Source organism: Aythya ferina (assembly GCF_964211825.1).
Source record: "Aythya ferina genome assembly, chromosome: 13".
NCBI classification, from domain to species: domain Eukaryota; kingdom Metazoa; phylum Chordata; class Aves; order Anseriformes; family Anatidae; genus Aythya; species Aythya ferina.
In genome coordinates, this window is record NC_140311.1 from 7,993,868 (window position 1) to 8,018,260 (window position 24,393).

A 24,393-nucleotide genomic window follows, 5' to 3' on the forward strand; every position below is an offset into this window, starting at 1 on the left:
AGCTCCTGCTCCTGTCTTCAGGAGATGAAATATGAGTTAGGAAGGATGATTTGGGAAACCAGAAAGATGGGCTCATCTTAAGAGACTGAAATGGCCTCCTGTGCTCTCCTACCCTTCTTGCGGCCAGTTGTCCCCTGCAGCTGCGTCCTACGTCTGGGACTCCCATTCTGGGAGGGTTTTCCTCAAACAAAGCGTGAGGTGAAGAAGCTGGCTTGCAAATTGTTGAAAAGATTTATCTATGCTAATGTGATGAGGAGTGCCCCTGTGAACCTGCAGGCAGATAATGCCGGTGTTCACAGCTGCACCGGGAAGCAGATAGGGTTCTTGTCTGCTTTGTGGGGGAGAGGAGGAGGAATTCTTAATTTTGAGATATCCTTATCTTAATCCTTTCTACCCTCTCTCCTGCCCCCCTTCTCAACCTTTCAGGGTGGGTTAAACGGCTCAGCTTTGCCTTTTCCACAAATACTGATCACCGCCTGGTTCCAGACCAGGGGAATATATGAGGGGTCTGTTCCACCAGCGGGATGTTTTTGTGGACATAGGTCACATTATGCTGGCTGAGCACAGTGCACTGCTTGTGTGAGCTGGGTGGCTTGGACAACAGATACCCAGGCAGTTTTCTTTTTTTTTTTTTTTTTTTTTTAATTAAAAAAAAAAAAAAGTAGCGCTTGATGGGAATAGGAGGCAAGGGCTTGAAAGCACGTTTTTCAGGTAAAAACCTTATTTACAAACTCAGTTGTGGTCTTAGCTCCAAGGTGATTTATTTAAGGGGAAATGAAGGTGGGACATGGGAGGTGTAGGTGATGGTTCAGGCTGTCACTGGGGCTCAGGGGCTCTGCTCTGGTCCCAGGATTTTTCCTCCAGATAAATGCCCCTAGGTAGATGGCAGCAACCCCAGTGTCAGGCTCAGCTGTGGTGGAATCTCCAGGCTGATGTCCTGCTGCCTTGCACTGGGAGAGGCAGGGCTGGATCAGTGCCTTTCGCTTCTCTGTGGTGCAGAAGGGATCTACATCCCCTTCTTCAGGGGGGCAAAGCCATTTCTAGAGGCTTGCTGTTGTGGCATGGGGCTCTGCTTGCTGGAGAGAGGGTTTCATCTTGCAATGGCCTGATTTCAGGGCGTTTCAAAGGTCTTGGGAAAGTTTCACCTCATGTTTTTGGTGCTAGACTTCATCTGTCTCCAGTTGCACTGCTTATTTGCCTTTCTCCATGCGACGTTTTAGGCCCAGCCGTGCGCGATTTTGGAGACTTGTCATATTTACACTAGCAGTTCTCAGAAAGTTCAGCTGAAAAGCAGCTTTTCTTCCTGGGAAAAGGCAGGAACCACTAATGTGAAATCTTTGTGTATATAGTTGCCTTTCTCTGCTTATAAACAGTGGCCCTAGGATGGATGTGTGGTGGACCTGTTTAGATTTAAATCTGACCCATCTCCTTGTTTTTGGTGCTGACTTTCTCTTTGAGGAACGTGTTCTTTCCTGCCTTTTGCAATAACACGTGGTGTGAGTTTTTAACCTTTAGAATTGGAAGCTCACGTCACACTGCAGTGTCCTGCTGTAGACGGCAGCGTATGATTTTCCCCACAATGCTGTATACACAGATTGCTTGGGAAATTCCTGTGTAGCCTTCCTGCCAGTGGGTAGGCCAGCTGGATAGGATGGGGGCTATGCCATGGCTGGGAGCACAGACCTCAAGGTAGTGGAGATGACGAACACCATGGTTGGTTTGGCTTTCCTTTATCCCGTAGTGGAAGGAGGGTGTTTATGGCTATCTCTGGTCTTCTGAGGTTGGTGGTGAGTGGAGCAAGGCTGGAAATCTCTGCGTGTCATTGAATTAATTTGCAGTGAGAGTTTTGCCAGCTTTATATGATCTCTTGGCTGTGTGCAGAAATAGAATATCCTTGAACAAATGTCCTACTCCTGTGAGCTGGCCTCCTTGTTGTACTGATCTTTGTGTCTTCTGCCAAAGCAATGTGGCTTTCTCAGGCTGGCTGGATTATAAGGATCTGATAGCTACACAGAGCCTGTCACGTGTCCTGATAGCTCCTGGTAAATCTGTAGGAGAGGGTGAGCGGGGAAGCCCTTGTGCATGCCTTGGCCTTGCAGCTGTGGTAGAAGAGGAGGCATGAGACCAAGCTCTGGCTGTCCCTCCCAGATCCCTTAATTTGGGCTTGTTTTCCCCACCCTGGTTTGCATCGGATTGATGTGAGGTAATTATTTTTGAACCCCTCTGGGTTGGTGACTCCAGTCCAGCTGCAATTGGGAAGGAGGCTCTGCAGTGAGGAGCAGAGGGAAGATGTGGAGCAGAGCCACGTCACACATGGCCATGGCTACTCTGATCCCATCGAAGTCAGGCTGGTTGAGGGTTTGGCAATGTCAGTGGTGAAAAAAGTAAAGCCTTACTGTGCTTTTGTGTGCAGGGCTGAAAATGACCGAGTCTACTTTCCTTTCTCTTGTTTTTATTTTGGGAGTTAGCACCAGGAGCTTGCATCCACCTGCACAGACTGACAAAGCTGCTCTGCGTCCTCTACAAGAGAAGCCTCCTAATTGAAAGGTTTGGCTTTCTGGGGAGAGGGCTTTGCGTATGCCTGGGCTGAGACGCACATCCTTGTGCTGAGCTAAACTGTAGAGAAGCCTGTGGAACTGCAGGTGTGGACCAGAGTGAGTGCAGTGCCTTCTCCCTGGCTGCCAAAATGTACATCATGTTGCTGTGAAAACGTCTTGTGGAAAACTTTCTGCTTGTAAGAAGTTTCATGTATGTCTGCCCAAGACCTGCTCTTGGACTCAATGTTGTTTTCTAAACAAATGAGGCTTTTTGGCCCTTGAAGGGGTATGGGGGACACTAACCATTCTGCCACCTAGCAGCCCATCAGCCCTGGGGGAACAGCTAGCTATGAACTGGTGAAGGAGATAATTTGTTGAGCAGGAGCTGTGCAGGGTTGAGCATTGAAGTGAATAATAGATCTTCTGAACTCTCTTATTTTGTGGGCCCCCAAAAAAATGATTTCCAGAGGAGCCACAGCCCGCTCCATCTCAGGCTTTAGTCTCCTGCCTGTGTGTGTGCTTCCACAGACTCCTCTAGTCGCCCCAGTACAGCAGATCACAAACTGAATATTAAACGTTTCATAAGACCCAAACTGTCTTGGGGGGGGGGAGAGGGGGAGGAGGTATGGATTCAAAATGCATTTGAAAAATCTGGCATTTTTTATATCTTTTTCCAATGTCTCTTAACCTGCTATAATTCTTAAGTTATCTCTACTGTGCTTGGCAAGCTCTGTAGACAGGGGAAGTGTTTATTCGTGTGGGTTTTACATAGATAAATACAGTTGTGAAGTAGTATTGACACATGGAAATGTTCATGGATGCTTAGAGAAGAATCACCTGCTTTGTGATAGCTCTTTGTCAGTTCCTTAGATTGAATGTCTGTACAAAATCCAGTCCTAACAAAGCATGTTGTAGAAAAGGATGCATATTTCTTTGGCTTAAAAAGAAGAAAAAAACCCTAAAACATACACACATGCACGCCCTTAGTAAATGTTTTGTGCACATCGGAAACAAAAGCTCCAACATTTGCTTGTCAGAGCTAATAAAGTGTGCTTGGATCTTAATTTTTCTGCTTGATTTCACAAAGTAATTGAAACTTCCTTTTTTGCTGCAAGCTTTTTTTTTTTTTCTTCCTTCTTTAAAGACGTTTTTAAAAGAACATCTTTTGGTCAGTGAGTTTATGGAATTTTGCTCAGGAGGCAGATGCAGTTCAAGCTCACTGACCAAGTGGTCACTCAAAGCTCACAGGACAAATTACTTGTGTCTGCAAGTCATTTCTCCAAGTTGAAAAACACCTAGACCAAATAAACCTTGAGCTAGAGGTTTTATAGGAGCTTTTGAGCATTTAAGTGAAGCTTTTGTAATCACGGTAATCTGATAAAACCTTAAAAAACAGGGGTCCCATAAAGAAAATAGTAGTTCCACTTGAGGTGATAAAAGCCACATCTGGCAAACTTTGCTTGCTACCTCCTGATGACCTGAGAGAGAGGCAAATAACCCCTCCTGGAGAGGCAAGTACGCTGGAGCCCTGTGCGGCGGTGTTGTGCCCAGCTGTGGGCACGCGGCCATCCAGCACCCGCCACCGGGCAGGCAAAATAGTTCATTTAAGAATGAAGCAGCGGCTTTTGAGGGAGGAACAAAGCATTTATCAGAGGGGAAGGAGGCTGTGGTGATGCTTTAGAGGCTGGCCGACTTGAGAGGTGTTTTCCTGCTGTTAGATGCAGCCCAACCTCTAGTTTGAGCTTGCAAATGGCACGAATATTATGTATTGTTATCCGCCCCTGAGTAAGCATGCAATATTGAGTTTTAGAGGTTAGAATAAGGAGGGGCTGCATAATTGAAAACAAACAAACAACAAAGACAAAAAAAGAAACATAAAACAGCAAACCCAAACCCACAAATAGAAAACAGACTTTCCAGATTGATTAGTTCAAATTTGTTTATTTGAAGTACCAAAAGTTAGCATCATCACTCTTTTGGGGTGTCTCTCAAATTTGGCAATATGTTAACCATGTGTTTTCAGATGATCTTTTCACAAGAAAGTATGCTTTTTTTTTTGGGGGGGGAGAGGGAAGGGGGAAACAGGAAAGGTGTTCTTGCCTTAAACTTTGAATTGAAAGAAGTAGGGCAGACTGCAAAGACTAATTTGCAGTCTTGACATGCAGGTGCTGTTCTTGAAGGCATTATGCTCTGTAAAAACTTCTGTTTCAGGGAGGATTTTCCTTGGGTGTGTTAAAGAGCACTGAGTGTTTCTTGTAACTTCTAAGACATGCTACTGTTAACTTTTTTTCCACGTCCCTGCTGGAAGCAGGTTTAAGAACAATAATGCACTTACTGGCTTCAGGAGGAAGTGAAGAGCTGAAATGAGCTGCTGATAAGGTCTAATTTTACTTTTGGTTCTCAGGGTGTTAGGACTGGAAGTTGTTTTCTACCTGTAGTAACAGATCGGTAGCTCAGCTGTAATAATTCACATATTTGGCTGAAACACCACTAAGCCCCCAGACGGAGGAATTACAGCTTCAGCCTATTAACTGTTGGCCATTAATGAGCCAGGTATAAATGCCATGATTGTACTTGAAATTTCTAAGCTGAATCCTCTGTATTTGATGTAAGAACATCTCCTAAGAAAAATCAGTTAACTTCTCAGGGTTTTCACCTTTCTTCTCTGGCATGGAGTAATACACTTCAGGTCATGCTGATACCATCTCATGCATTTGTGCTATCAAAGCTGGTGGAAGTTCCCCACCGCTCAGGCAGCCCAGCTCCGATGTTCTCTCACATCCAGGCGCCTTGTTTATCTTTGACCAGAGGCTTGGATAAACTTCCAAAATAAATTAACATAGCAGTCCGCTCAGTCTCCTTTGGCGGAGGTTTTGCGGAGTGACTCAAACGTTATAAATATGAAAGCAGCTAGACTTCAAACACTTCTCTTGGACAAAGTTTTCACAGTTGTCTCCTATAGCGTCAAAGGAGAATGTTTCCTTCAAGCAAGTCTTTATTTAATACTCCCCCTCAACTTTCTCTATTCGCTTGCCTCTGGCCTGCACTCTTACTTCACACCTGCCCTTCTGATGAAGAAGTAATCAGCGAAGATGGATCAGTGTGCCAGTACTGCAGTCCTTTGGGCTGGTGCAGCTCGAGTGAGAAGCAAAGGTCAGGCTGCGGGCGGCGGAGGCTGGGCCTCCCTGCGCTTGGGCAGCGCTTGCTTGCATGCAGGAATGCGGTAACAGGATTTAAAGGAAACATACAGAACTAACGAGGATTAAGGCTAATTGTCTGCCCTGTTCCATGAAGGGTGGCAGGATGTGGCCATGCGGGGAGTGATGCAGTAGGAAAATCCAGCGGTTACGGTCTCTTTACGGAGGACGTGCGTAGGCTTGGTAGGTTTGCTCGCTGTGTGAAGGAATGGAAAGTAGCAGCTTGGAAAGAGAGGGGGGAAAAAAAAAAAAGAAATAAAGGTTCAGTTCTTCCTTCTCAAAGGTTTTGAGCATGTTGTAGCAAATATTTCTGCAGCTGGTGGCATGGGTACTCCAAGTGGATGACTCTCATCATGCCTGGGCTCTCTTTTTTTGCTGGTGTTGCAGAGCTGTCCCTCTGTGTGGGGAGGTGATGGCCCCCAGCAGGCCCTGTAGTGGGGGGGCTCAGTGCCAATGGAGGCCTCTCACTGATGGACCTTGTGTGCCGGCAGGTTCATTTTGAGAAAAGACATGATGCTGTCAGAGGTGTTTTGGGGACCTTGCCTTCTCTTGCAGTTCGGGCTAGTGGCTGTAGTCTTGCAGAGGCCACTGGTATCCCTCGGCTTGAATAAGTGGGGATTTGTGAGTGGATGGGCAGCTTTCCTGCATGCATTAATTCCTCCTTGGTTCTTGGGCTTTAACCATTTTGAATAATGGCACCTAAAGCTCACCATTTTGTCTCTTTGGAGTCTTAGTGGATGAGGCAGATGTGTGGTGGCAGGGGGGGTGCCCTATTTTCTAGCATGGGATGGCTTTTAGTTTACAGCTGGACTTGGCTACACTTGAAGCCTTAAAGCTTTTCATCTTTTTGTTTATACTTTCCCCGAGCAAGCGAGTGGTGCTTTTGCAGATAGAGGAGATGGAGCATTTCCCCTTGGTGCAGAGCTCTTACTTTTGTCCTTCCCCAGGAAAGGGTGGTGTTGGGTGCTGTGGCACATGTGGGTGCAGAAGCACGTCCCTCTGTGTCACCTGTGACTTTTGGGTGGCCCTGGCTGGTCCTGTCTCTTTGCAGAGCCCCTGCATGCCCACCCTGAACAAGACCAACCCTGTGAAAGGCAGGGTGAATTAGCTGCATATTAAAGGATGGGAAAAAAATTACCCTGCCATTTTTCATGTGTTAGTGTATTTGTATGCTGCCCTTTAACACAGTGCTTTGCAGTTTGGTGTGGGGGCTTCTGTTTATGTCTCCCTCTAGGAAAGTTCGTTGCAGAACTGCTGCAAGCTCTGCAGTGTCTATTACAGGTCTTGCAACAGAGAATTAATCTCTCTGGAAGTTAACTAACGTCTTTCTCTCCTTCTCCAATTTATAGATTAGATTATTGTTTGTATAAAGTCCAGGGTATTTTTTTTTAATCTCACTTTAAGTCAAAATCAGGAAATAGTGGCTGATTTTCACAAGCTTTGTTTCTTGTTTAAGGGATTACAAACATCTTTGGGGGCTTTCTTACATTTTTGCTTTTGCTGCTGACTCGCATGCCGCTATTACTTCTCTTCCTTTTGATGCACTTCAGCACACGGACACGTTAGCTCCATTTTGAGTGATGATGTGTACTGGTTTTTACTTCAACAAAACTTCACTTCTTTTGAGCCCCTGTGTGGGATCCGAGGGGCAGGGCACTGGGGGGGCTGACCGCAGGGGCACAGCACTGCCAGAGCTGAGCTGAGCCAGCAGATGACCAAGCTGCTGGCACACACCGGCCAGGCTGGGTGCAACTCACAAGAACCTACTGTGCGATTCTGAAGCATGGTTTTGTGCATCAAGGCTGGAATCAGCTATGTTTATAAAGAGGGGGGGGAAGGAAAGTGGAAGAGCTGTTGCCAGTGGTGTATTTCTGTGTGCTGCTGCCTGCCTGCGTGTGGTGCCGCCCTGAACCAGCGAGCATCCCGGGGGGTGCGTGCCGGTGGGTCTGGGCAGTGCAGGATGAAGTGGCTGGAAGTGTCACGGGAAAATATTGTTAGGAATGAAAAATATTCCAGTTCACATAAGTGTTTGTGGCAGAATCCGTTTGGGTTAAAAGCTGCTTTTTTGGCAAATATCCTGAATCTTTATGGAAAAAAACCTAACAGGCAGTTTTTTGGCTTTGTTTGCCTTCTTGATGGGGAATTTGAGGAAAAAATGAGAAGTCTTACAAAGAAAGTAACTGTCTCCGAGCCAGATCTCTTCTATTTACTGTTCCTTGTGCCTGAGGTTTCAGTAATTCTGTGTATTTGCTGTTCCCAGTGGATTCTTTTTTTTTTTTTTTCCCCATTTAATTGCATAAAATCATACTCAGTGGCGAGTTGTTTTTTTTTTTTTTTTAAGGGTGGTGGGGATGTATGTTACCCCTTTAAGATCTGCTGGACTATTTTGTTGAATTATGAAGTCTGATTACTGACTATACACAGCTTTTTAATAGGTTTTATCATGGCTATCTATTCTTGCCTTTTAGTGTACCCAGTATTACCAGCTGAAAGTGTCTGGCTTTCTAGTTGTTCTTAGTGGCCAGTGGAGGGACAGGGCCACTGCCTGTCTCAGCAGTCCTGAAGACAGGTCTCCTATGCGCTGTGTGCCTTGTCTTCCTCGCCTGAGAAGCTTTTGTTTGTTTTTCCATCACAAATTGCCCGTTGTGTAACACATCTCTCATAAGGCATGTACGCAGAGACACATTATGAAAACTATTTCATGTCTAAAGAATTCAGTGATAATAAGGAGAATTTGCATTTCCCAGGTTCTCACTCAGCAAAGTGAAGTGTTTTGTTTTGTTTTTTTTTGGTTTTGTTTTTTTAATTAAGAAACAACTCATGGTTTTCGTTGAAGGTTTCTGTCTTAGCAATACCCAGAGAGAATCCTCTAGTTAACCAGAGCTATTTTGCTCCCCAGGCTTGCTTAAATAATAAGTTTAATTATGTAGTGTTGTTTTTTTTTTCTTCTCCTTGACTTATTTGTATATTCAGGTCTTTGTGTGGTTTCTCTCCCTTTTGATGTTTGCAGAAATGCATTATCTTCATCTGTCTGTTTTATGTTTGGTGTGCCACTAATTGACTCAATATCCTGTTTGTGGAAACGAAAGTACTCTATCATAGCAGCGTTTTCCAAGGTGTAAAACCCTGCAATACTCAGGCCACCCTGCCAGAGAGGAAGTCACTGTGGAAACGAAATTGCAGTGGTGTTTTTCCTCAGGTAAACAGGTTTTTGACTTGGAGCTGACTTGTGGAGCTGCAGATGGCGTTTGTGAAGGGTGCCAGAGGCCTGCAGGTGAGGCTGGGGCAGCTTTTGGCGGCCTCCATAGGTGCATCTGGACCTCACTCTTGCCCCAGTGCAGAGTCTGGCAGGGTTAACTGGTGATGCTTTGGAGGCAGCTGAGGAGACAGGCAGGCTTTCCTCTTGTTTGGGGTTGAAGAGCTTCATTAGTAGCCTGGGATGCCCTGAAATCACTTACATTGGCCTCAGTGGCAGTGGTGGCCCAGGCTTGGTTGTTCAGGGACGTTGCCCTGTCATCAAGTGGAAGATAAGCACTACTGTCACAATTTGGACTCAAACGGGTAGAAGGCAAGGGCCCACTTTGTGTCCTAAGTTGCTCTTTCCAGAAAAAAAAAATTAAGGCTCCTAATGTGCATTTGGCTTAATGTACATGCACACACATAAATCTTTTGTTCTTTTCGGTCCCTGACCCTCTTGGCAGTAAATTTGTGAACCTGAAGCTGTCAACAAAGCAAAATGGAAAAATAAAAGCCAGACAGACCTTGGTTGTGTACGATATTTTAAGTAACTGTAGGTACGCATGATGGAAATAATTAGGGTTATTTGTTGCGTTGAACAGAGGTATGTCACTGAGGTATTGTGTGCGCTGGCATTCCCCACGCCTGCAAGATGGATTAGCAGCTGAGTTAACAGATGCAGTAAAGCTTGACCGAAAATAGTTCACTGTTGTTAAGCGTAGGTGAAAGGGCTTTGGTTTGGGTATCAAAGAGTGTGTTTTGACTACTTGACAAGTTTGCAAAAAATCATTTCAATATTATAAGCTTTCTCTGTGAGTCTGGGGAATTTTTCTGTGCCATTAGAGTAATCAGCAAAAAGCTGAAACACACATTGATTAATAACCTAAGTGGAAGCGCATGGGAAACAAGTGGCTTTAATATTAATAAGGCAAATAAACCATTTATATAAAATGGTTGCTAATTGAGTGGGATGTTAAATACACTGTACACTGGCATATGTTGCCAAATTTCTGTACTTCCATAACCCGGCTATACGTGAGCATGTCTTCTGGCTTTAAAAGCTGCTGTGTGGCTGGAAGAAGGGGGTGGACAAACAGCTGTGGTGGCTGGATGGAGGGCAGGGCTTCTGGGGCTGTGAAGGGGCTGGCACCTGGCCCAAGAGTGATGCTGGCTGCAGACCTCTACGGTGAGGATCTGGGTTTGGTTTTGCTTCTGGTACCTTTTGGGTTTCAAATCCCAGCAAGACTTGCAGAAGGAGAAGAAAGGAAAGCTGCTTCTGGTTGTGTGATGGTGGCCTTTAGGATGGGAATCGATTCACATCAGAAATGGGGCATGTCGTTTTCTGTCTGATGGTGAGAAATATGGGTAGGTGGCTGCACGCAGCACTTCTGGTGGAAATGAGCAGGCTACATTTGAAATTGTGGTAGCACCATGTGCTCAGGAGCATCGCGGGAGATGTGGTCTGAATGTCCCAGCCTGGTCTGACCTGCTGTGACCAGAGGGTACTGGCAGCACTGCATCATCTGCAGGATGAGGGCTCAGAAACTTCTAATTCCACTGCCCGTGGTGGATGCGTTGCCTCCGTTAGCAGGATCTCAGTGCTGTTTTACATCTCTTCCTTCCTGGCACGCGACCATCTCTGCAGGAGTATTCTCCCTAGGAAAATAAACACAAGTGCCGCAGCAGCACTGCTTTAAAGCAAGCAGTGAAGTCTGACCAAGCGTTGGAAAAGGAAAGCTCGGATAAGAGCCATCAACTGAAAATTAAAGTTTGCTGCTTACGCTATGCAACGTGCGTGCCTTGAAGCATTGTGCATATGTGAGGCAGTCTGGGAGGATTCCCTAGGGTTGCTTTGGGTGTGTGGTATACCCCAGAGCAGGATTTTTTTTTTTTTTTTCCCTCCCTTTGGTATTTGCAACTTAATGTTGTTTCACCTACAAGTATTTCAGTGCCAAGCCACTATGTGTTTTTGTAGTGCTTTTCATTAGTGAGTATCTAAAAGCACCACAGGCAGTGACCAGAGTGACCCAGCCTTGCTGTGGCTGAGGCTGTGCCGTTTGTGGCTGTGCCCATGGCACGCGGGCATTACGGCACCACTGCGGCAGGCAGGTGAGAGCTCCTGGGCTGTTCCTGCACCCCCAGCTCCTTTTGTAGCCAGGAAAAATGGGAAACTTCTGGTATTTGGGGTATTTTAGAAGTGATCGAGTTGAGGGAACAGTTCGATAGCCATGTCTTTCTCAATGACTCTGCCGGAGTTGGCTGCACGCTCACACTTTTCTTTATTCTTCTCGTCTCTTGTTAATGTGGGGCTGGAGCAGTGGAGCCGTGCTCAGGGGGTGATGCTAGTGTTTCTTGTCATCTTTGTTGGGGGTTTTGCAAAGCCTCAGTAGCATGTCAATTATATATGATGGGTGGAAGCCTAATATTCTGTGATAATTAGAACGTAAGTCTAGTGTGAAATCGGATTAGAGTCCGGCATTACAGTCCGGGATTCCTTTTGTAGTTGGTTCAGAGGAAGTCATAAAGCTCTTTTAAAGATGACACGAGCTGATGTGTGCTAGAGGGCAGAGGCAGGGTGCGAGGATGAGGTGGTGGTGGCCCTGCTCGCCCGTCTTCCAGGGCAGCATTTGTTCCCATGTGCAGAAATGGGCTGCGGTAAGCTGGGCTGCTAGAGCAGTGGGTGGCAAAGTCCAAGAGTAATGTCTCTGCCATAAAGTGCTTTTGGCTTGTTCGCTGAGCTGCAAAGAAGGGCCAGACTGCGCAGGAGAGTTTTCAAGAAATAATACCCCTCTGCCTCCCAGTTAACTGCTCCTGAAAGTTTAGCTGTTTTTGCAGCCAGATGTATTTGGAGTATGTACTTGGTCAAGGCAATGAGAAGCAGGGTGGGAATGGCATGTTAGCCTGGAAGTCCAGAAACAACATTTTGAAAAGGTCTTGGAAAATTGGTGAAGGGAATTGCTTTTCAGGATAATGGAGCCCCTGAGTTTTCACTGCATGCTTACTCATTCGATGAAAACATGTTTTCCAATGCTTTGCGAAATAGTTACTTGATTTGGAAGAAACTCCATGTGCTTGGAGTCTGCTAAATGTGGCATTTTTGTAATGGCTTAAATCATAAGTTTGCAAGATTACCTTTCTGAGTACATTTCCTTAGATTTGCAGATAGTAACACTGTGTACCATTGCATTTCTATGTTTAACCTCACCACCTCCATTCCCCAGAGGTGTATTGTTAACTAGCCATGGAGCAAAATGCTTTTATCATTTTGGTCCATCACTTCTCTCTATATAGAATGTAATTCTCTCTATATTACATCTAATATAAAATAAAGAGGTTTTGCTGCAAGAGGCCACGGAAAAGATCTGCTGCAAGTAAGTCCTTGAGATGTTGCAGGTATGGTGTGCATATGCAGTAGATATTTCAAGTAGTTCTCTGCTACTTAAGCTCTTTTTGCCATGCAGCCCCTGATGTGATGATTGCAAACCCTGCCAAATGATTCAATAAAAAGCATAACTTGAAAGGAAGCTGTGGCAGAGTTATATTTTGCTGTGCTCATATGGTGATAAATTACAAAAGCAGCAGTGTCTTTAGCAATCAACAGTAGATGAAGAGTTGCCTTGTATGGGCATTGTTTGATGAGTTTTAACTTGAGAAATAATTATTGCCGAATGTGTCCTTGACAATGAGCACACACAATGAGTGTTCTTTATATAATGTACATAAACATTGGATATCTGCTTAAGTGGACCTAAACACTCGTATTTTTCGCTCCTTTTTCTTAGAGGAGTCCTGGCTGCCTGCAGGAAGCACAGGGAGCGCCGTCTTTGCCCTGAGCTCCAGGTTGCTGTGTGCTGGGTGGCGAAGCGTGCCTGTGCTCGTGTGGAGCGCTGGCAGCGGTTGCTTGCCAGGTTTTCAAGTTCTCATTCCTGTGTGCCAGGCGTCTCGCACTGCTGCGCTCCGATGCGTTTGTCTGGCAGCACCGTGTGTGTCTGAGGAGACATGGGCCGCTCCCGACACTGTGGCCACTTGGTGCCAGGGTGGGAGGTGATGCAGCGTTGGGATGTCGTGCTGCTCTCTCCCTGCAGGCTTATGGATGGGAGTGAGCCCTGTGCATGGGGGCTGCGTGGAGGAAGGGAGCACAGAGCCCTGCTAGCTGATGTGAAGTGAAAGCTAGAAATGAGATTCCTTGCAAGTTATCAATGCCCGTTGCTTTGCTCGAGCGAGGGGTACAGAGGTGCTAAGGACAACCCTGCAGGAAGGCAGGAGCTTCAATTGATTTCCCATTGTTATCTTCCACTGTGGCATAAGGAAGCTGTAATAAAAGCAGCCCACAGTCCTAAACTTTTAGGGTTTTTACCACTGGGTAATACGGTGCATCCTCCCTTGCATTAGCACTTAGTAGCAGGAGCTCCTCAGCTCCAGACAGAGCTAATTCTTGATCATAAGCCAAGACCACATAGTGCTGACATGACTGAGAAATATCTTCCATAATTAGATTGCTTGGTCATTCATTTTTGAATGACTGAGTTGCAGTTTGGAGCATAATTTCTTAATGCTCAACCAAATAGTAAATCAAGCTTGCACAGATCCTGTCAGTAGTGTTCTCCTTGCCTGGCTTTCCAGCGTGTACCAAAGAAGCGCTGTGCAAATGTGATCAAAGAAAGACAACTTTGCTTTGTAGTGTTAGCTCCTGATCTATTACTCTGAAATATAAAACAACATAACATAATGGAAAAAGGCATTGTCAAATAGGTGGGATTCTAACTTCAGTTTAGTAGTGTAAATAGATATAAAACTGTTCCTTGTAATTATGAAATATGTTGGGCTTTTTACGTTTTGTTTTTTTATCAATAAATAAATTGGAGTGGTTGTTAGAGATGGCTGCTGAGGGGATCCCAAGGCATCTGTGGACAACTTCAGAGTGTCTGTGAAACGTAACAAGGAAAAGAAACCCTGCTGTCAGCAGGCTTGAGTTTGCCAAGTAGGGTGGAGGTGTACCCCTCCAGCACAAAATAAAATAGGAGTATGTAAATTGTAATCACCAAAGAAAGGAATCCTTAATGAAAATGGTACTGAAATAATGAAGTGCATTTCAGGTAAGGTATTTCCAACATAGTTCCCCTCCATCAGAAATTTAGAAAGAGTTTCGAGAGTTTTGAAATTAAATTGTTTTGACACGTCAAAACAAGCCGTGGCTGTAGCAGTAATTATCATTTCCTTGCTATTTATGTGTTTTCCGTTGTGTCAAAGCGGCTTAGTTCTGTATTGGAATCGGAGCAAAGGGATGCAAAAAGAAATAGTGTGGCTTTGCCTGGGGAATTTCTTGGTTTTTAAATGTTCGCTAGTGAGGCAGGTTTGTTAGAGAGGTGTTGTGCTCCCGATGGCTTTGCCTGATGCTGTTGAGTTGCCAGCTGGTGCTGGCTGCAGTGTTTGCAACCTGTGCTTGTAAATCACAGAGGCAAATTTGGTGGGCAGGATCTAAAAATCCTGGCTGTACCTCTTTCTCCATGCTAAATGGCTGATCAAGCTGAGCACGGCCATCGGTGGCAGAGGCAGTGCCACAGGGCTCTGCGTGCCCAGGCTCAGCTTGGCATTGTGACTGCCTTGCCTCCCCTCGCTTTAACACATTGTGCTTGCCACAGGAGATGGTCCTGGGAGGAAAAGGAGTGTGCAAACGGGAAGGAAAAAAATGTCTGGAAGGAGATAGCCTTCAGAAAACATAGAAAAAACTTACTGTCTAAGCAGGGCTGTTTCCTGTAACAGTCCCGGAGATTTCCATAATTCACAAGCAGTCAACAGTCCTGTGCAATAAATTAGTTGTGGCAGAATTATGGGTTGGTCAAGGTCTCTCTGTAATGCCAGAGAAAACAAACAAACCCTGTAGTGCAAAAGGAAAACAAGTTTAGGAGAAGAGGTTCTTAGGATGAAGTGTATGTGTTTGTATAAATAATATGTATAAGTTTTTGTTTCCTTTTTGCTTTTAAAAGTACCATAAGTGTCTGAAAGGAGGGAGGCTAATGTTTTTAGGCAAGAAAGTCATGCAAAGTGAACTGAAGGTTGAATAGCTGGGCAGATCATGCAGCTGTGGGACCAGGTGTTTGCACTAGGCTGGCAGAGGAACAACCGCTTGTGTTGGTCTTGGGCTCTTGTTTTGCTCAGTACCAATATTGCTCTCATTTCTCTACAAACACGTCTCATGCTTTAGCAGATCAGGTAGTTACATGGTTCAAAGCCTGTCGTGAAGAGATTTTTCTGGGCAGTGGGTTGCCAAGTCCCCTGCAGCTCTTGGGGTGAGTCTTGGTGAGCCTTGGCAGTGCTGGAGGTTGCTGCTGACTTTTGGGGTGCAAGCAAGTAGGGAGCAGACTTCTTCTCTCCATCCCTTTCTGTGGGCTGAAGGTTAGGGTTTGGCAGCAGGGTGTGAAAATGGGAGGGATCGCAGCAGCTTGCATGTATTTGGTGTCTTCTAAATACTGCCTGACTTGGAAGTAGGAGCTGCTCATCTTAACTGCTTGTTTTGGTCATTAACTTTCAAGGTGAAGGAAGAAAATTGTTTGAATTCTCCAGAACAAACACCCAGTTTCACCCAAGGTGATGACAGAAAGCTGTAAAATTAGAAGTCAGAAATGTGATAGGAAAGCCTTGTGATAAGTAGTTGCATAAAACATATTTATTTTGATGTCTGTGATGACTGTGATTCTGAGAAAGAGTACTTCTCCAGTGATAACTGGAGGCGGGGATGAAGACTAAATGGCCTATCTGTGCAAAAAGGACCATTGTCATTGATATTGTGTTATGAATAAACTGAGTGAATTGAAAGTAATTACAATACTCAGCAGAAACTTCATGGAAGATATCATAGTGTAGACAGGTCAAATTGCTGGTTCTTCAGATTATATTGTGCAAGATGAATATCTGTTTATTCAGTTAATAAACTGAATAAATAAGAGGATACTTCTTAATGTTCTTACAGGATGATAAGTCGTGGTATCTATATGTGTTGCTATAAAGCTCTTTTTCAGAATTAACTTCTGATGTGCCAGAGCCCAACAGGAGCATCTCAAGAATAGATGATGCAGCTGTGGGGCCTCATGAGCTGAACTTTTTGCATTGCATAGGGAATTCTAACTTGGAATATTTTCTTCTCTGCTTTTCAGGTGACCACTTGAAAGTCTGCTCGCAAGCCTACACATGCTGCTCTCAAGAAATGGAAGAGAAGTACAGTCAACAGAGTAAACATGACTTCAGAAATGCTGTTGTAGAGCTTAGCAATCACTTACAAACAATGTTTAGTTCCCGATACAAGAAGTTTGATGGTAAGTGCAGAGACCTTGAACTTGATCTCCTTTGCATAAAATTAAAAAAAAAAAAATAAAAAATCCCATCCTGTTGTTCTATATGCAATTGTTCTCTGCCTCCCCCTTTGCTGGTGAAGTTCATGACTCATAATGGTGAGGGTAGAGCATGGCTTGTTTTGCAATCCCATGTGAGAGTAATATTTGCTGATTACAGTCGTTTGTTTCCTAAAGAGATTTCTCTGATTATTCTTTCGAAAAACTATTTTGCTATTAGATTGCAGTTAGTTTTGTTTGCATATCCTCACAGTACACGTAATTGTAATGTGCACACCTCACAGCCCTGATCCACAAAAATGCTGATCTTCCTTGGTCTGTTATGAACCAACATGATTTGTATCCATCTCACTTAGCCTTTAGGGCTAAGTAAAGCAGCAAGTAAATACAGAGATGTCTTTGCACAGAGGCTGAAGGTTCAACTGTGATGCAGGGTCAGAAGCAAAATCAACTAAGTCTCAGCCGAGTTCCCATTGCTCAAGTGACACCAGCTACTGACTGATAAGCAAATTTCTGGTCTCAGCGTTGCCTTCAGATCAGCGATGCTGAGGCACAGGAGGGCTGTACTATCTCCTTACCTTGATGGAAGAAACTTCTTTTGCAAGTAGCTTCCACACACCTGTGTCAGTGTCCTCTATTCACTGCGTGCCCCAGCAGCCCTTTAACAGTGAGGGAGTAGTAAGGTGTCAGGCTCCTGCCTGCCTGGGCTGTCCTTGTTGGCTGCAGCGATGAGCTGACATCTAGCTAGATGTGGAAGTATCTGATTAGTTAGGTGGGCTGGGTTGCCAAGACTTGTGTTGTGCCCATACAGCTTCATTTCCATTTGGTAGCAGAGGGTGATTCCACTGCATAGTTCCTCTGGACTTGTTCTCCCTTGTTCAGTCACTAGAAAATCCATGTTGAACCAATACCCTGAAGTTTGTGTCTTGAACCTACCAGGGACCTCCTCTTTGCTGCTGCAGCAGGTAGGAAACCCTTTCTTTCAAAGGATGTTGGCACTTGGGTGAACGAAAAAGTCCCTGGGTGTGAAATTGCAATGAGTCAAAATGAAATTATGCAATCATCTTGATAGCATCTAAATCTACCAGCTAAATATTTCCCTCTTAACCTCTGTTGTCTCTACCTGCTGGTACACCAAAGGGGTGATAGAGAAAGAACCTAAGTGTCTAGACTTGCAAGCTTATTAAACGCAGAACAAGACACTTAATGAAATCCAGCCCATAGATAAGCCCTTTCAAAGAGGCCAGAGGAACAGCATCTGCTTCACCTTAAATGAATGACAAGGCTGCTTAAAATGCTGCACTGAAAACAAAGAGCATGCCCAGTTCACTGTATTAGCATCTCTGACGTGGTGCAGACGTATTGTTAGGTGTGTCTGCTTGTTTTTATGGTGAGAGATGGCTGCAGGGCTGCTTGATGGCAGGGGGGTATAAGGCTAGGCTGGATACCTCTCAAAGTGTAATGCTTCAAAATGGGGGAGATTTTGGTAGGGAGCCCTGCAAAGCTGTTCTGTTTGTGCTATGTGCTGTTTCTGTCAGCACCTCTCAGCATGCCTGCTGCTGGTCTCAACACTGGCTCCTCTGATCTTAACCCTGGGAGTCCTTGAAAGGCAAATTTGGAAGGGGATGCTGTGATCCTGTTCCTGGAAGCTAGATTTGCTGTACCCAGCCTGTCCCTGAAGCATGTTTCTCTGCCCTTTATGAAACTAATGAAGAACTAGCAACCTCCTCAACTTGTCCCAAAGCCTAATGGCCCATCTTTGAGCATTTGATAATATCAGATCTAAATCTTCGTTTGCTGTAGACAAAGCTGATTTAGGGATTTTTTTTAATCTTACCTGGGGTAGAAGAAGAGATTAACTGATTACCATCCTCTATCATTTACCTCTTGGAAGACTTTTAATCAAGACTGCTTCCCTCCCACTGACCGAGTCACCTGGAGGCTGAATGCACTCAGTTCCCAGGAGCACTGTTGGTGGTGGCTGAGAAGTCTTCCTCGGAGGTTCTCCAATTCCGTGCAAAAAATTGGCAAGCTTTTGGAGTGCTGTGCTTAGACTGCTTTGGTGTTTTTGCATGTTTGTTTTAAAAGAGCTTCCTGTGGACTGATAGGCTGTTTGAGGTGGTTGTTTCCTCACTACAGTCCCTATGCTTGGTCAGCTGGTCAGGTGTGTTCTGATTTTTCCTTGCATGCTTGATTTCTCCTTGTCATATGTCCCTTGGGAGGGGCATTCCTTTTCCTGTTTCTGGACCAATACTACAGTTTTCCAACACTTCTGAGTTTGGTCTGGCTTTTCTGCCCCTAGGATGTGGCAATCCTTTCCTTTATGGGCTCTGCAAGGATCCCTTTATTCCTTTATCCAAGTGGTTAATGATAGCCTTGGGTGGAGTGGAGGCTGGGAGACTGCTGGGACACTGCTTTAAGATTTTCTTCCAGTTTGATGCCCCTGATAATTGTATTTTGGGTGTAACTTTGCATCGTGGTGCACTCTAAAGATAGTTTCAGTCGAAGTAACTGGAAAGAGGAAGTTGAATGGGACACGAATCCAATTTGAAGTACCTTGACAGTTACTTTGATGTAACGGCTCCAGCCTAGAGGAGAGGGAGATGATCAAGACCTATGTGTGTGTCCTGACCTCTGGAGATAAGATTTGAAAAGTACATGATCCCTCCCAAAGCTCTTCCTTTGCATGGGCCCTTGCTTTGATTTTAGCATTTGGAGCTCTTTAGGGCTACCTCATTAGCAGTAGCCAAATCCATTCAAATGAAAGTAAAGCTGACAGAAAATCAGCCATGCATCTTCCTGTTTAACAAGAAATCATCTAAGCTGTGTGGCTAGACTGAACAGGCAAGATGAGTTATTGTGGAGACCTAAATTCCCTTGATTTCACTGGTCTCTCAGCAAGTGGAACAACCACTCCTCTTGCAGGGCAACATCATGGGTGCTTTGGTGACAGCACTTGCAGCTCTCGTGTGACAAGAAGCAACTGTGACCCCCAGCTCTCTGGCAATCTGTGGTGTAGTTTCCCTGGCTGCTAATCTCTTAGCCTTGATGCTCAGGTCTGAGAGGAGAGGCAAACTTGTGCTGCCTCCTTTATGTGCTTGACCTTTGCAGCAGTTGCCAACGTAAAAGGACAGTTGAAGTTGGCAGCATGTCCTTTGGATGGAGGCTGTAATGCCTTGTGGCTGTTGGAGTGTTTGCATCAGCTGTTGCTCAAGCTCTGCGTGCTTTTCTAATGGTTGCCAGAATAGCTCTGATCTGACACCAAAGCCATACACTTCAGCAGTGGATTATCTCCTCTTAATCAGGAGTATCAAACAAATTTCTGATTCTGTCCTCACATGGCTGACCAGAAATCACTTCAGCTCCTAATACGTAATTGTACAGCATCAGATCCTTCTCTGCATGTTTGGTTTGCAGACACTGGGAGAAGATCAAAGCTTTAGAGTCCAGTATCTTGCATATTTTCTTACAGTACAGTTCTGTATGCTCCCAGGGTTCTCTCCTGTAATTCAAATTGCTAGCCCAATCCCAGTCTAGCAGCAACGTATATATTTTCAGCAGTAAGGGACATACATAAAAAAAAGTAGGGGGAAATGTTTAAAATCTCTTGCTTCATCTCTTCTTTGCCAGTCAGTGTCCCTCCTCTTCTCTCTCCCAAGGTTTAATAATGTGAAAAGGATTAATGGTGACATTAAGGCTGTGTAAATACTCAGTCCCTTTTATTAAACTTGAGCTTTCATCTCCATTGCCCTTTCAGGCTGAAGTTTTCCATGCTGGGGGCTGTGCTAGGAGAGCAGTGGTTTGGGGAAGACGAGGTGAATACCAGAACAGAAATTGCTCAGCTGTTTGGAGGAATTGGAGTAGGGGCAGGAAGCAGCAGATAACTCTTCTTCAGCATTTCCGCTATCCGGTTGCTACCGAGATAAAATGTTCTTTGGTTGCTTTTTTTTTTTTTTTAATTCTTTAATTAAAGACACCCACTGAATCTCTCAGAAGATGTAACTGTTGTGCCAGGCCTGTTCTAGGGAGAAGTGATGTTTTGTAGGCTTATTGCGACTGAATGGTGAATGAGGGGAAGACAAATCCCCAAGACCCCACGAGCAGAGGGTCTGGTAGATGACTGCTGTGGTGGTTTGAGTCTGTGAAGTGCTGGCTTTTTTATTGTTGCCACTGCATTTAAGAAGCTGTTTCATTTAAACCAAGTCTCATCCCTTTCTTCTGTGTGCTCTGGGTTTAGGAAAGGCAAGCAAGCTTTTGCTTCCCATGTTGTGTAGGAGTATTACGCACCCATAAGGAGGCAAACGCACAGTGGGCTGGGCTGACAGTAGGTTTGGTGCTCACTGTGCCCAAGCGACAGGAGGATTTGTCACTTCAGAATTGCTCAGCCCCAGCCAGCATCTGGGAAGCTATTAAACGTTGAGTGTCCCATTTCTGCTCTGCTCTTCCCTGCTCCCCTCTGACTTTCCCATTAACATCTAAGATAAAACAAATATGGAAGTGTAAAATGAAACCCCTGCGGGAAAATTGAGTGGAAAGAAAGAGAATCTGAGCAGGAGCTGGGCAGTGGTCCCCTAAGGGGTGTGTGGGGCCATGGTGCATCCACCGAAGGATAGGCAGAGGGGATGGAGGGGGCCCTGTAATACAGCACGCCACAGGTTGGGTCCTGTGGGGTTATTTCTTGGGGGCTGGCTGTGGGTCAGTGCCTTTGGGTGTTCTGTAGATTTTGAGAAAGCAGAGTAGGACGTAGCTTCCCTGAAAGAGATGGTTTCTGGTTTAATCTGGGAAAAAAATAACCTCTAATCTAATTCCTTTATTTAGATATTTTTCAGATAACCCTTGGCTTCCCAGCTGCTGTCTCCAGGTCAGAGTTGGCTGGGAGGTATGCTGGGACCTCTGGGAGTTTAACTGCATTCAACCCCAAATTCTTGATTTCTCGCTTAGTCACGTGGTATAAGTGAGTATAAAGAGTAGGCTGAATTAGTGGGTGTCTTGGGCTGACCCTCCTGTGGGCTGAATGCACCCTGTCTGCTAACTCAGTGGTCCTGATAGAGAGCAGGAGCATAGGTGAGCTGGGGAGAGACCAGAGCAGCTGCTGCTGGTCCATCGCCTCCTCGCAGATGACGTGTGGTGTTGGTGTGGCTTTGTGTTGCACTGTGTGGTGGGTACAGCATGTGTGCAGGCAGGGAGCTGGAGGAGAGCCCTCCTCTGTCCTGAGGGTAGAGGGGAGGCTTTCCCTTCATGGTGGCCTTTCTTCGCTGTCATCTGTCTCAGTGGTCTCCTTCCCACTGTTCCAGAGGGCGCGGAGGCAAATGGTGAAAGACGAACCCCGCGGGTGTCCAGTTCCTATAGTTAGAATTTGGCAGACAATCAGGACGCTCCGCCTTACCAAAATAACTGCCCTTTTGGGACCTTAATGTCTTGTTAACTCTTTTATTGGAAGCTGCCTGCAGGAGCAGAGAACTGGGGCTTCATGCTGCTCATGTGCCAGGACCCCTCGTGTTGTGGGACCCGCTGGCCTCATGCTGGCTCTGGTGCAATGATCTCTGCAGAAGGCTGCTCCCAGGAGTCTCGGTGTAGTGGGGCTTTCACAGAGGGAGACTGGAGATGTAGTGGACCTTTAATGCTTCTTGTGCAAGAGCCATGTGGCTTTTGTGTTGTTGAATAAATCTACTTGGTGGAGAGAGCTCTACCATTGCAACCTTTCCTCTGGCAAAGGCTCTGGTGATGACTGCATCATTAACATACAAATAACACAGCAGTGTTGTCTATCTTGCTGCCACTCACGTCTAGGCAAAGGCATAGCCTCATTCTTGCCTCTCCAGAAAAGGATGACACCAAACCTCACACCAAACAGGGCAGAGGATGGTGGGAAGACTCCTCGCATTTTGAAGTAGAAGCAGTTGCCTCCTGCTGAGAGCCAGTCCTTCAGGCTTGGTTTTGGACCTGTGCTTGTCTGGGATAGGGGTGTAGTGATTTAGGAGAAACGGGGAGAGAGCAACCACCAACACAGTTTCTTTAAAATGTCCCACTTGAGGGCTTTTATTTGCCCTTTCCCACTCACTCTGACAATAATGAAACAAATTGTCTGCTTTCTCTGCTCTCTGTATAGTGGAAGTTTGTTTATTCTTTCTTTTCTTTAACTGGCTTCTCTCCATCTGGAGATCTTTAAAAAGGTACAAAACCACTGTGATTTTTCCTCTTCTTTATTGAGAAGGGCAATGCTCATCTATCAATGAGGGGGGACCAGATCTCTGTGTGGGGAGGCTTGGAAGGATGATGAGGTCAAGGCATCCTTGGGGGGAGGATTTCTCAAGGCGGGAGGAGCCTCCTGCCCCATGGAGGTGTGCATGGGATGAGATTTTTCTGAATGAAGAGTTCAGCAATAGGCAAAGCCACTTTCTGTGGGCTTAGAGGGATCAAACAGTCTTCTGCCATTTCATGTCCAAGCGGTTCTGATGTTAAGATTGCAGGTAAGCTGCTCTTACCCCTTTGTTTTTTCAGAAAACAAAGATTGGGCAGCACACTTTATACTTTGCTACAGGAAATGTGTCTGGTGCTCTCTGGTTACTAATTGCTGTCAACCAGTCAATGAGCTATTGTTTGTCTGTTTAAAATTAACTCTCTTTTCCTCCTAGAGAAAATCACCTAGTGTATGTGCAGGCTCCGATTGCTTGTGTAGTCTTGGGAACTACTCCCCTGGATGCGGATGGAGATGGTTGTGCTTTGGGTTCTTGTGGTGGGCTTGAGAGTGTGATATCCTGCTGGTACAGGGCTGACTTGTGCTGTGGCTTTATCAGTGTACAATGGACTGCAGTGTCTTAGCATCCAGCTGCTTGCACGCCAGATGAATAAGAGCGGTGGCCCTGGCTGGAAGAGATCTCAGTGCAAATAGGAGACAAGGGGATCTGAGGTTATGGCAGCAAGAAAGCTGTCAACATCGTTCAGTGGCACAGGTCCTCTTCAAGCTCTTCAACAGCAGTTGAAAGAAGGGAGGCTTGGAAAAAAAAAGACGTGTGAAATACATTTCCCAGCCTTCCAGAAGGCTCCTTTGAAATGGGGTATGTGGGAGGCAGCTTGAAGGGGTTTGCTTTAAAATCTTTCAGCTGACGTTTGCTGTGTTGGGGTGGGAGGTTGGTGTTCTGGTACTGAATGGACTTGGGTCAGCAGGCTAAAGCAGCTGGGAAGTGATAGAAGTGTTTGAGTCAGTGAGACTGGGGACTGGGTGCGGTGAAAATTAGTCATGGGGAGACTGGAGAGCAGCGGGGGAGAGAAGAACAAGGGAGAGGAGAGAAGTGACAAGGAGGTGTGTTGGGGAAGATGACTGAGTTGTGGTCACAAGGGAGATGCGAGCTGAGGATGGAGGACATTCTGCTGGAGGAGCAGGCAGTGGGAGAAGCCCGCTGTAGCTGGCCCAGAACTGGAAGCGTAAGCAGGAAAGGTTTCTGGGAACGGGAGTGAGCAGGCTGCAAAGCCAGGGTTTGTCCTGTGGGATGGACCGAGAGGGGACCAAGGTCGTTTCTGCTGGTGTTGCTTTCCTAATTCTTAGGATGGCTGTGAGGTGGAACAGAATTTGTGGTGCAGTTACTTGCTGCTTGAATCACAGACGTCAGTTTCAATACCATGCAGTGTGTTTTTTTTTTTTTCCTACCTTCTTTGTTGCTTCTTACTCCTTTAAGGAGCTTGGTCACTGTGTGACAGCACTGCTCTTGGGCTGTATGTTAGCTCTTTCGATTTCCTGAAGTACAGATCTTGTTTCTGGTGGGCCTGAGAAGTTCTAGAAATCCTGTTTTCTCCCCCCCCCCCCCCTTCCCTCTTCCCCCCGTAGGGGGCTATGAGCTAATTGTTGCTTTTGTCTTGAAACCTTTCAGTAATTAAGCAAAGTTTTGGGAGATTTTCTAGTGCTTCCCAGCTCTCTGAGGTTCGCATGTCAGGGCTGTTGCTGTGATACTGGCATGATTTAAGCCTGTATTTCTTCAAACTATGCGGAAGAGTTCTTCCCATGTCAGTAAGTGCTAACACATGTTTGAAAACAGGACAGAGAAACAGCTTGTGGATTTGCCCTGCCCTTCCTGA

The 24,393-nt window shown here is 45.6% G+C and overlaps 1 protein-coding gene across 2 annotated transcripts in view; it reads left to right on the forward strand.

The window, feature by feature from the left end:
* The window catches only part of GPC4 (glypican 4), a 67,558-nt gene that overhangs the window by 13,789 nt on the left and 29,376 nt on the right, over positions 1 to 24,393 (forward strand). For both annotated transcript variants that reach the window (XM_084535142.1, XM_084535143.1), the window contains exon 2: positions 16,126 to 16,284. In XM_084535142.1, coding sequence (XP_084391268.1) covers positions 16,126 to 16,284 — 159 coding nt within the window. The remainder of the gene's footprint in view (positions 1 to 16,125; positions 16,285 to 24,393) is intronic.